Source organism: Gavia stellata, chromosome 1 (genome assembly GCF_030936135.1).
Source record: "Gavia stellata isolate bGavSte3 chromosome 1, bGavSte3.hap2, whole genome shotgun sequence".
Taxonomy (NCBI): domain Eukaryota; kingdom Metazoa; phylum Chordata; class Aves; order Gaviiformes; family Gaviidae; genus Gavia; species Gavia stellata.
In genome coordinates this window covers 17,796,040-17,807,895 of record NC_082594.1, presented here as the reverse complement: position 1 = coordinate 17,807,895, position 11,856 = coordinate 17,796,040, and the positions used below count along the sequence as shown (strand labels likewise).

Here is an 11,856-nt window from a genome sequence, read left to right as displayed (position 1 = left end):
AGCCAGAACCACATAAAGCAAAAGCCCACTTCCAGGTATGTATTCCCGCAGTGCTGCTGGACACAGCTTCAAAATAATGCTCTTTTACTCTGTGTAATTTGGAAGCAGAAGCAATTGTAATTATCCAGTCGAGTGATGTCCAGCCTTTAGCTGAAACTTGCTAATAAAATAACCTTGTTTTTTTGCCTGCCTCTAGTTACAGCCTAAAATGTGCTCCTACCTGTGGCAGAGCCATGATTAATAGTTTTAGTGGTGATATTGCTTCTGTGATAGGAGGTCCTGCCACCCAGAGGAGATGCTAATCCCAAAGGAGAAGCATGGCACAAAAGGTGAAGCTGCTCTAGAAGTGCTGGGAAAGTTGATCAGAGGGAATAATGGAGCAGCTCTGGTGGCCCTGAAAAATATGTTGGGTGAGCTTGCTGAGGCTGCTCAGAGAAAGTACAAAAATGATGTCTGAAAATAAGAAGGAAAAGGAAACGTTGGAAGAGTAATTGAGAGAGGAGTCTCAGAGTGAATGCTGTCCCTCTTAGTTTCACCCCTGATCGGTATGAAGATTAGGAGAGACAAAAGAGTCTTCAACAGGTCTGAGTAATTTCTTCTAATTTGGGGGTGAAATATTCTTCTGCAGAGTCCTCTCTCCTCTTGAGGGTATGCTTCTGGGTCTGGGAATCAGTCTGCCTAATTGAGGTGGCTTTAGGCCTTGCAGAGAAAATGGTGATTGCATTAAGTCTACTTGTTGCCTTAATACAAGCAGAAATAAATATGTTTGGGATAGTTGCTGAGCTTGCAAACACCCACTTTTGATGATTTCAGTTCCAAAGGTGGCACATCTCACCACCAAGTGATTCAAGTGTTATCCTAATTAATCTGGACCTAATGATCATAGTGTCTCTGAAATATTTTTTCTCCACTGATTAGTGATTTTAACAGTGTGGTTAGGTACAGCAAAGGCTGCCTCTCCCTGGCACGGGATATGCTCTAGCTTCTTTAATGTGATTTTCCAAAAGAAAATCAAATCTCATTTTCTTTTTTAAATCTTGATTTGGAAGTTATTCTTTGTGAAACTGTACTAAGAGGAGTTTCTTTAGCCACTTAAGTAAAGATTGAAGAAAGAAATAACTGACTTCCTGTACCTCCAACCCAAGGAGCTGAAGATGTCTCTTTTCTACCAGACTTTTGACGAAGATGTGTGGGTTGCCTGACACATAGGCTGCAGCCTAGCAATAAAGATTTCCCACCAAGTCCATAGGCAATATTAGCTCTCAATCTGCTTTTTCTGTGCTGTTTAGGAGAGCATCATCTAACAAGGACTTGTGCTAATCTATCAATTACATTTTTACATTAAGAAGCCTCTGTGCGTTTTGATCCCTAACGTAATTCATTCCTCCTGTGCAAAGGAATGACTCAGGTTCTTGTAGCTGTTGTGGCTGACTTAAAATATATTACTCACTTTGCATGAAAAATAATACTGGAGGTGTATGACTCCGTAAAGGCTGCTCTGCGGCCAGTTTGTGGTCTTTGGCTCATAAAACTTGTATTTTTGACGTATTTCCAACTAACTCACTGAAAATTGCATCAACCTAATACTCAGCATTCAGGATGTTGGTTAGAAAAATTATCCAGGAGTTTAAAAAGATGGATATGCCTTAGTTAAAGGTAAGCTCTCCTGAGACATAACATCTCTTCTTAGAGCTGTTGGAGTTCACGTGAGAAGTCTTGAGGAAGGAGGCAAGAGCAGAAACCCCACAGCTGTTCGATGTAGTTTGAGGCTCTAGGTAACCTCCTATACTAGACAACCTATACACATAACAAGATTGTGCCTGGCCCAAACAGCTTACAAACCAAAGAAAGAGAGGCACAAGGAGGTGAAAGAGGTCAGGGAAAACTTAGTTTTGTGGTTACCAGGCCAAACCCACCCTGCCCAACTGCAGAATCGTTCTTGATGTCCTGGAGCAATTCCAGGTGCTTGTGTCTTCTTAACATCATTCTGCTGGTATAAAAATAGTGAACTAATGGTCCTTAATGCCCATTACAAAAAAGGCTTTTTATGACTGGTCCTAAGAGGTTTAAGCAGGACTAGCGTAGTTTTGAGGCAAGTGAATAGCAAACAGGTGTTTTTTTAACTGAGTTTATTCGTAAAAAAAATGTGCTCAGTAAGCTGACTTGGTGTTCCGTGATTATCAGACAGCAAAATCAGTCTGCATTCTGGATCTTTTATGATGTATGAAAAACTGACTTAAGTAAGTCAAAGTCATGGCCTGGCAGTACAGTGTAAGGTGGGATAGATGATAAGTGCATTGGTATAAGGAACCTCAGAGTTTGCGAGGAGGTTTCTCTAGATTAGGGAAGGGAAATGTCTCCAAGGATATCATATTCGTATGCATATGAGCAGAGAAGTGCTGGAGGAAGAGCGCAGGAGAGGCACGCCAGCACTGGGCAGATGCGAGAGGACTCTGGCTGGCCCCACCAGAGCAGCACAGGGTGCCTTGCCTGTCTTGCTCAGGGCGGTGGGTTGCATTAGCAATACAGATACTGGTAATTTTTCCTGCTTTCCTTTCCTGTCAGGCCATGATTTTATTGGTTTTTTCACTTAGCTTCAGCACACAAGCTACTAATGAACGTATGATGCCAGCAGGGCTGCTTCACTATCTGGGCTCCAGCCTGGACACCAGCTCCTACCAGACCGCATCATGTGGAATTTCTATGGGTTGTTTAATACAGCAAATACAAGTAACAAATTAGGCAGAGATACTGAACCTGAACTTTTTATGGGGATTTGTTTAGCCCAAGAAAATAACACTGGTGTCAGAACAGTTTTATGTTCTTTCTCTCTGTCGCAGTTATTGGGAGGTGATATCTGGAAGTGCTACAAGGAGCAGAAAGAAAGAGGTGTAGTAAAGGCATCAATTTAGGTTTAAAACCTCTTCTGTACCTAAGTGGAATATGCAAGATGACACTAAGTAATTTTTAGGCCTATTACCTTATTACAGATGATAAAGGTGCATTTAGACAAATCTGTATGAGCAAACAAGCAATATTTAGAGAACAAGGGGAATCAGGTGCTTAGACAGTAGCTGTTTTTTGACAAGCTTTGTGATGAATTGGGAAAAAAAAACCAGCTGCATAATGAGACTTTGGAATATGTACTACAACTGTAATCAAGACACAGATTTTAGCAAGATGTTGAAATAGTAGCACTTCCTTGGTGTCCTTGTAAAACCAGATGTTACTTGCACAAATTTGAGGCTTGGAAGCACTGCAAAAACAGCAAATGGTGCTGGCTGCTTTCTTGATACAATCAATTTTTTTTTTTTTTTTAAAAATATTCTTCAAAATCATGCCAGAGAGAAGAAAAATGAGAGGTGATTTTTTTTCCTTCTATTAAGACTCTCCCCCAACAGTACCATCATTGCAGCTTGGTACTAGGAAGCTGTCAAAAGATATCTTTATCCCCTGAAACAGGATGAGGAAATGCCATCCTTCCCCCGCAAAACCAGGTGCATAGACATCATAGCTTAGACAGAACAACTCTAACCACCTTTGCTAAAATATTCTGGTTAAAGTGTGTTACTGAAATGGTTGTGAAAGCTCCAGGTGGCTGTAAAGAGCAGCAGTGCTGGAGCTGGTCCCTCTGCAGGCCAGGGAGCAGGTAGCCTCCCTAGAAATGTGTCCTTTCCTCCTCTTCAGCAAGGCCACCACCTTGGCAAGGGATCAGCTCCTTCATAGATGTACAAAGGAACCTGCTCCAGGTATTGGCAAACTGGCAGGGATGTTGTGATGTCCCTCCACTCTTCTTTCCTAGGGACAGCAGCATTTGAAAGCTATGCAAGAGACTGATTATTCCTAAATCAGCTTCTGCGCTCCGCAGAAATGTCCCTGCAAACAGGTGGTGAAGCTGGGCAAGGCGAGGAAATCTCAAACACAGCAATGAGCCCTAGAAAACACTTTCTGAAGTCGTGGCTGAGTCTGATCTCTGTTTTTGGTAGAAAATCAAAGGGAAGACGTGAAAGGTTAAGGGATAGAAATGAAAAAAAGAGAAAATATTCAGGCCAAAAGAAATGAGGGATGATGCTGGTTTGCATCAGTAGAGAGTACTTTTTTAACTAATGGACTTTCCTGAGGTAAGGAGTTACATCAATTTGTCTTGAAATGACACTTGACAAGGGGCAAAGTGTCTATTATAATCTCACTTAATGAACTGTTCAGCCCCCCTAAATATGCTTTCTCTCTGCTTTATCCACTGGAAACACACGCTTTAGCAATTCATTAACCTCCCTTCTAATTACATGGATATAGGCAGCACTCTGATATGACCCTGCAGAACCACAACACAAGAAATCTTGTTCTATTGCTCAAAGTACATGTTCGTTTCTGAAGAAAGGCACGGAAAGGTCAGAGGGATGTAGCTGTTTGTACCCTCCCTTGGATTTACTGGAGTAATTACTTGCTTGTTCAGAATTAGCCATTACTTCAGTAAGGATTTTATTACAGGTCAAAGACAGACTGGTGGAAGCAAAACCAAATCTCCTACTAAAATAAAAAATAACAGATAACATCATATACAGTATTTCTACTTCAAGGAAAATATAAATAAATACTTCATTAAAGATGTTCTCAGAGGAAACAAGCTGAAGTACTTCCAATAAGTTGGAAGAGCTCTGAACTTCGGGGACATCTGCTCAATGTGGAGCCGAGTTCTAACTTTGCCGCGCTGGAGATATAATATTTTCTCTGAAGGGAATGTGATGGGCTCAGAGGATGAGAATGCTGATAAGCATAAGACAGTTTCTAGGCTGCAATGTCTCCCAGTGCAGTTTATTTTCAGTTTAGACTGGAACCCAACACTTGCTGCTTTTGGGGAGGAAACAAGAAACTTTCCGGGGCAGATTTGAGGCTAACTGCTGTCACGAAGGTAGGTTGTTTGAGGTGAGCCCATGCTATCCGACATGAGCATTTTGCAGGACTTTGAAGACAGCTATTTTCCAGCTTTAGTATTAATTATTTCAGCTTATATGATCTATAGGCAAATTTAAATCCACTCATTTCAGAGTCTGCAAAGTGGCTCGTACTGTTTGTATCACGTGTCAGTGATGTCCACAGGCTGCTAATGGGGGGAACCAAACCAAACGGGGGAACCAAACCTTGGAATGAAAATGGGGAAGATCAAAAAGTTGTGTGTCTTCCTTCAGCACTCCTGGGAGAAACACTAGGAAAATTTCCAAGGCGTTTTCCATCCTGCTCTATTTTATTACTCATATTTATTCTCTCACTCTAGGAAGGGTGTCCCAGGTGTTGTGACAGCTGGGGGACAGGCCTGTGACTTCTCAGAAGTGCACTGTCACCTCACTAGCACATGAAGAGGATGCATGCAAATGTGTGTGCTCAAATTGCAACAAAGATTAGAGCGTGGACCATCCTTCTGCTCCTTGGTTGCACAGTATCTAGTGCCACAGAGGTCCTGGTCCATTACTGGGGTTTTTATATGTTAGGTCTGTCACAAGAATGAGACAGACAGAGCTCCTCTGATAGTATGTGGGCTATGAGATGTAAATAATAAAACATGAACACTGTTCTAATCAGCTGTCACAACAATGCTCCTGTTCTCCACATGGCCCTGCATTTTGTGAACGAGGAGAGAGGTTTGAGAGAAAGAAGGCATTCTCCTGTGTCTAGCACAGAAAGTGGATCGAGTGGAAAGTTCTGCACAAAAATCTGGCATAGAAGGAAGCGTGGGAGCAATGGGAAAGCAGTCCTGAGCCCTGGCGAGAGAGGGCTGAAGGCAAAAGTAGGTCTATCTTTACAGACTTGCTCTGAACCGATATGAACATGGTGCTGCCTCTGCTCTGGACTGGGTACTGGATAGGTGTGATGAGCGTGGTGCTGGACTGGTAACACTGCTGGGAGGTGATGGCTATGGCTGCAGGCTCAATGCGGCAGAGCTAGCTCACAGCTGTCTGTGGACAACATGGCAGTACACCCAAGGAAACGTTCCTGTTGGGTGCATGTCTAAGCTGCGCAGAGACATTTGTGGTTTGTACTTTGCTTGCTGGAGTGTAAATGACATTGCATTGCCTTTACTACCTGTTCCCTTAACAAAGATTTTAGCTTTGCACTTCTTTAGTGTAATTTAACTCCATTGGCTCTTCTCTGACAGAATCAGTCCATATTGGGCAAGTAACTAGGACTTTCTGAGGAGGAAAGCTGGTTGCTTGCTTGGGTAGAACGAGGCCACCATCCCTCCAGAGCTACAACACACTGTTTACAGAGGTGAACCCTAGGAGTTATATTTTAGACCCAGCCCCCATCCTCCAGATGCTCAAACCCATATGTATGTGAATACCTGACATTACTGCATTAACGGTGGTTGTTGCACATAACCTACATATTTTGAGGAAGTGTTGCTGTGAATGTATTCACATAAAACTCTGAGCACTGTGTGTGCTCTGGCCAGTAAATGGGGGAAGAGTAGATGCTGCTTTACATCAAAGGTGCCTAAAGGCCAAATAGGCATGAAGTGAGGGGTGTAAGATTAAACATCTCAGCCAGCCCTTGCTGTGCATCAAGGTAAATAACTGCACAAGAAGAAGGACCGTTATTGAAAACCTTGGGTTTCCACCTGGTATTTTACTCAGGTTTTCCTTAGATGAGGGGGTCCACATGCTGCTGCAAACAGACAGAAAGTGAGCACTTGACATGAGCCTTGTCACTTTGTGGTGGACTGCAGCAAGCCCTGGCGTTCCCTGTTGCAGAGTAGTGACATACACAGTACAAAATATGACTTTAATCAAATAATTAATTTGAAGGAGTAATGGACATGGATTTCTCTTCCAGCTTTTCACTGTTAGATCTTCTCAGCCCAGAAACTGGGATATTTATTACTCAAGAGGACCTGCCATTGCATTTGGATTCAGCCCAATCAAGTGCTTTTGTTACAACGGGGAGGGCTAAGAGCTGAGCTGGAAGACCACAAAATGACTTCTAAGACTAGTTATTTTGCAGGAACTGCCTGTGTAGACAGAACATCTCTTTTATGTTTAATGCCATGTAAAGTGCTGTGTACAGCAACTCACTTAACTGAGTGAGTAATATGAAAGTGATATAATAATACAAAGGTAATATAAAAACCTCTTGAGACATTCATGACAAGAATCCCATCTTTTTTGTCTCAGTGTATTTCAGAGTGCCCTAGGGGAACTTTTTTTCCAGGAGAAAAGCTGAGTTATGAATTTTCCTACTACATCTAACTGTAAACAGAGATTTCCATAATAGAAAACTGAGCTACCTCAAGACTGGCTTTAGCTCTTAAAATTGGATACCCACTCATCAGGATATGTAACCTTGCTGCCAGCCCATGTACTCAGTGGTTCCCTTTTGATTTTAGATCTGGTGCTTTCCTGAGATAATAGATAGACCTGCGAGACTTACTGGTATAGGTATGGAATAAGATAAGTATTTGGTAACCAACCAAATGGGCAGTAAAAATACCACCTCTTGGACTTTCAAAACACTGTTTTCAATGACTGGGTGGAAAGGGTTAAATAAACTTGTAAATATACCTGTATTAGGTAAATATACCTAATATACTTCTCCTGGCTGCATGCCAAGTGGCAGGCAGTCCATATGGATGCATAAGGGCAAATGATGTCACTGTTAATGCTTTGGAAACCACTGGAACATCTGGACTCTCAGCAGGGATTAAACAAAGGTAACACTGAATTAGCTGTGTCTGTGTGTTCAGACATTTGGTGTGTGCACAGAAACTATGGGCTCGCAGGTGCTGAGGGCCATTCACAATCTTCTTAAGCAAGAAATACTTATCAGAGAGCATACCAAAGTGAGCAAATTTCAAATATGTGAGTGTAGGAAATGGCCATGAACTTCCCAGAGGTAAGGATGTTCTCCCTGCCTCCTATGTCTTTCTCAGATTTCTGCCTCCTCTTTGTACTCTTGGTACTGAGGAAAGGGTTTGTCATTGAAATCTTTGCAATTCACTCATCCTTGCTGTCTGTTCTTTTCCTCCCCAAGTCTTCTCTGCACATGTGGACCATATGGCTCTCCAAAGAACTTGTTCCTGCATAATACCCTGTGAGATGTGGGTTTGTGGCTACTCCCAGTCCCAGACTTGTTATTGTGGTCAGAGTCCTCACGTGTGAGGTATTGCCTACAGCCCCAGAAAGCAGGACAAAATACGAACACCGGGGAAGAGCTGAGCAGGACGTCTTGATGCTGAAAGAGATCGTGGTGGGTTCAGGAAAACTACTTATATGATGGTACATTTCTGACTTCACTGCATGTGAATTACTGCAGTCTGGGAAACAAAAATCCTGAAGGTGCCTCATTTGCACCAGGCACCTGGAGATGTTGAGATGCTGTGCTGAGCAGGCTGGAAGGAGAGGCATGGAAACTGGGGCCAGGAGCTGCATGGTGTATTTGAACCTATTCATGGATGAATGAATGTATGATAATCATCTCTCCACATCCTAAGCATTAGAATGGAGAGAGGGTGAAGAGTTCCCCTTCCTCTCCTTTGAAACCATGGTTTCTGCCCCAGCAGATGATCCCTCTTCTCCTCCTTCACTGTCCAGCCCTTACAGTCCTGACTTACCTACAGGTGTGGGGATCCTCTGTGCTCACTCCCAGGAACTTGTTAGGTTATAAATTTGTTATAAAGCCTAACCACAATGAACACAAAGACCCAGTGAGAATCAGAGTGGCAATAGCAGGTGGAGCAAGCAGTAACCTCAGCAGTGCCAACAGAGCCCCAGACCTGCTCCCTGTGATTGTTGGAGGAGAGTGATCAGCCCCAGACCCCTGGTGAACCCCACTGAGGAGTCAGTGGGGCCACCCCCTCCCCAGAAGGCCCTGCAGACTAGTGGGGGTGAGCACCTCCAGGGGCGTCGGACTCATGGGGGGTTGCAGGGGAAAAGCATTTGGGGATGTCGTATGACTTCTTATGAGGTGTTTTAAGGGGCTTGTGGGAATGTGCAAGACTTATGGGATATTTAGGGAAAGGATCAAAGGTGGTTCTGTGGAGGGAACCAACGTGAGGGAAAAGGGGATAAAAGGGGCTGGCCCTGGGTAACAGCTGCCTGGTCAGTATGCTCATCTGACTGAGCCCTGCACCTGATGTTCACAGCCTATCCTGAATTTTACTAAATATTCTTATGTAATGATGTAAATAATTATTTACTACTGCTAATAATTATTCTTACACTCTTTCTATCCACCTTCTGTGTGGGCATACTCTGCATATGAGACCACCAGCATAAGAGACCACCAGCGATGTTCAAGCCAGACTAGTGGGCAGCAGCACGAGAGCCAAGTGCCGGCGAATGGAGCAATGGAGCGGGACCACGAACCTCAGCGGCTGGAGGGTGCCGGTGCCGGCACCCGGGGAAACCGGGGCCTGAGGCCAGCTCTGGGACAGACTGAGTAGCTAATGCCAGCTATGGGAGAGACCCATTTTCCATGTGTGAGTACATATTTCACAAGCAGACGTTAATCCTGCTCAGACAGAGAGGAACAGTATCTGCCGCCCGTGCTGTTCACGTGTGTGTGAGTGCTCTGTGTGTGTGAGTCTATGCGGGTGTAGGCACAGTGTAAAGGCAGTGCTCTCTGTGTTCGTTAGTGGCTGGCCGTGCATGTGTGTGCACGTGCATGTGCACCTCCTAGGAACCCGTCCTCAGCCTCGCTGCAGGCTGGACCTGGGAGCAAGGGGCTGCAGCAACCTCACATCTACTGGACGGGGGCAGGAGGAAGCCCCCCGGGTGCTGTAGCCACAGGATCTGGCTACTCTTTACAAAATGTGATAGAGAAAAATGCCCACTGCTCCTTGTGCGAGGACAGATTCAAGGTTTAATGGTGGATCACTTTGTAGATGCTGGCATGGGGTGGGGGGGTCGGGCTCATTCACAGCAGAAGACTCTCAAGTCGTTGAGAGCTGTGTCATCCCCCTTTCCCTGGGGTTCCTCCACCTTTGTCTGGAGCCCACAGATGGCTCCGGAGGTGCAGCTGTGGCTCCATGGGCCGAAGTGACCCCCCGAAAGTCCCCAGCCCTCCAGCTTTGTCCCATCTGAACAGGCGAACCTCACATTGTTGGCCGCTGTGTCGTCACGCAGGTGCCGCCTCTCTTCCACACGCAGCGAGAAGGAAACCAGCTTGTTGCTGGGGCAGAGCTGGGCCTCAGTCCAGTTTCCCCACCTGCCAGAGAATAAAAGAACTTGCCAAGATGCGTTTAGCCTCTGCTGTGCTGCAATAAACACCGCGACTCACCCGGGATGCTGGTAGTCCTGGGGCAGGCGACCTACACAGGGGTGGTGGGTTTCTACAAGCACGTGTTTCACTCTGCCCCCCACCCCCCAGATGCGTGGCCACCATCAACCCCGGGCTGCCCTGTTGTGCAGGACCCTTTGGGAATTTCAGCTGCTTGCGTTGTCACTGTTACTTAATATCAATACCCTATTCAAAGTAAGCATTTGAGGAAAAGGAGAGAGTACAGGTTTAAGATCTTCATTTTTTGAACTTTCCTTCATCTTTCAAAGTACTGTTCCCTTCCCTGGGACCAGATCCCTACCCTAAGACCGTCACACCGTGGGCAGGGGGACCTCACCCACCTCCTCAAACAGGGTGGGGAGCCACCTTCACAGGGGGTGTGGGTGCCTGTAGAGAAACCATCGTGCTGTCTTTCCCACATGCTCCCTAGAAGCTGCTGCCCTGACGGAGGACGAGAAAGGGAAGACCACTCACCACCCCACAGAGGACTCGATGACTGTGCCGTCTGTGCAGAGCAGGCGGATGCCATTCAGAGCCGTGTCGTCACCGAACAGCCAAAATCCCTGGTAGGGCTCCACCTTAGAAGAGGGGAAGAAAATGGGAGAGGTCAGCACCCTCCCCCATTTAAAAGAAGAGATGAGGTGAGCCCTTGTGATGAGGGGTGGTAGGAGCCTCCGGGGACAGAGCCAGACACAGGCAGTGCTGCTGAGCAGGGCTTTTGGGCAGCTCCATGGCATTTCTCAGGGAACCCTTTTCGCTGCTGTCCACTTCTGCTTTTTCTCCAAAATGCGGAGCAGAGGCTCTGGACACAGGAACACTTGGTAGCTGCTGTCCTGCATCATGCCCACCGTCTCGCCATGTACTGTGACACCCAGAGCTGGAGTGCTGGCAGGTGGGAGTTGTCCCAGCCCCTTGGGAACAGTACCAACCCCAGGTCTTTTCTTACCCCATGGACTCCTCTGCTAAGAAATCGCTCACTGGCAGAGAGCCTGGAGAGCTGTCTTATGCTAGAGATGTCTTGCTGATAAGCCTGCATGAGCGATGCAGATAGATACAATGCGAGCTGCTGCAATGGGACAAAGTGTTGTGGCCAGCCCTGCTAAGACCAGAACAAAATAACATCATTTCACAGCAGGGTTTTTTCCCACCCCAAAGAAGGAGTGAAATCTTACCTTCACTTCAAATCCCTTAGCGTAGCCACTGGGGCAAAAGTGTTGGTGCCCCCAGGAGCCCCAGGGGCCTCCGTTGGGCACTGTAAGGATGGACTCATATTCCCGTGCCTCCGTGCCCCGGAGGCAGCAGGAGCCCAGCAGGCAGAGGACAGCGGGGATCAGCAGCTGCATGGCAGGGGACCTCCTTGGTGCCTCGCTGCCTGGAGGTGATGGCACAGGGGAATTTATGAGCCAGGAGAGTGGGTGGGAGTCCTTGAAGAGTGTCAACAAACCCCGCTGGTTGTTGCTATGTACTGCTCCTCCTGAGGGCCCGTCCCTCGGTGGTGGGGCCACCCTTGGCAGGCGGAAGGGGTGCCACCATTGCACGCTTGCCTGGCGGCTTGCAGGGCTGTGAAAACCTGTGGGTGTGAGG

General features: G+C 46.2%; 1 protein-coding gene across 1 annotated transcript; it reads right to left on the bottom strand.

The window, feature by feature from the left end:
• Window positions 1-9,905: 9,905 nt before the first annotated feature.
• LOC132318610 (vitelline membrane outer layer protein 1-like) lies at window positions 9,906-11,615 on the bottom strand. The gene is made up of 3 exons (XM_059826486.1): window positions 11,445-11,615; window positions 10,747-10,850; window positions 9,906-10,200 (listed from the first exon to the last, which is right to left on the bottom strand). Exons 1-3 carry the CDS (start codon window positions 11,613-11,615, stop codon window positions 9,906-9,908), a joined length of 570 nt encoding a protein of 189 aa, XP_059682469.1.
• Window positions 11,616-11,856: the final 241 nt, after the last annotated feature.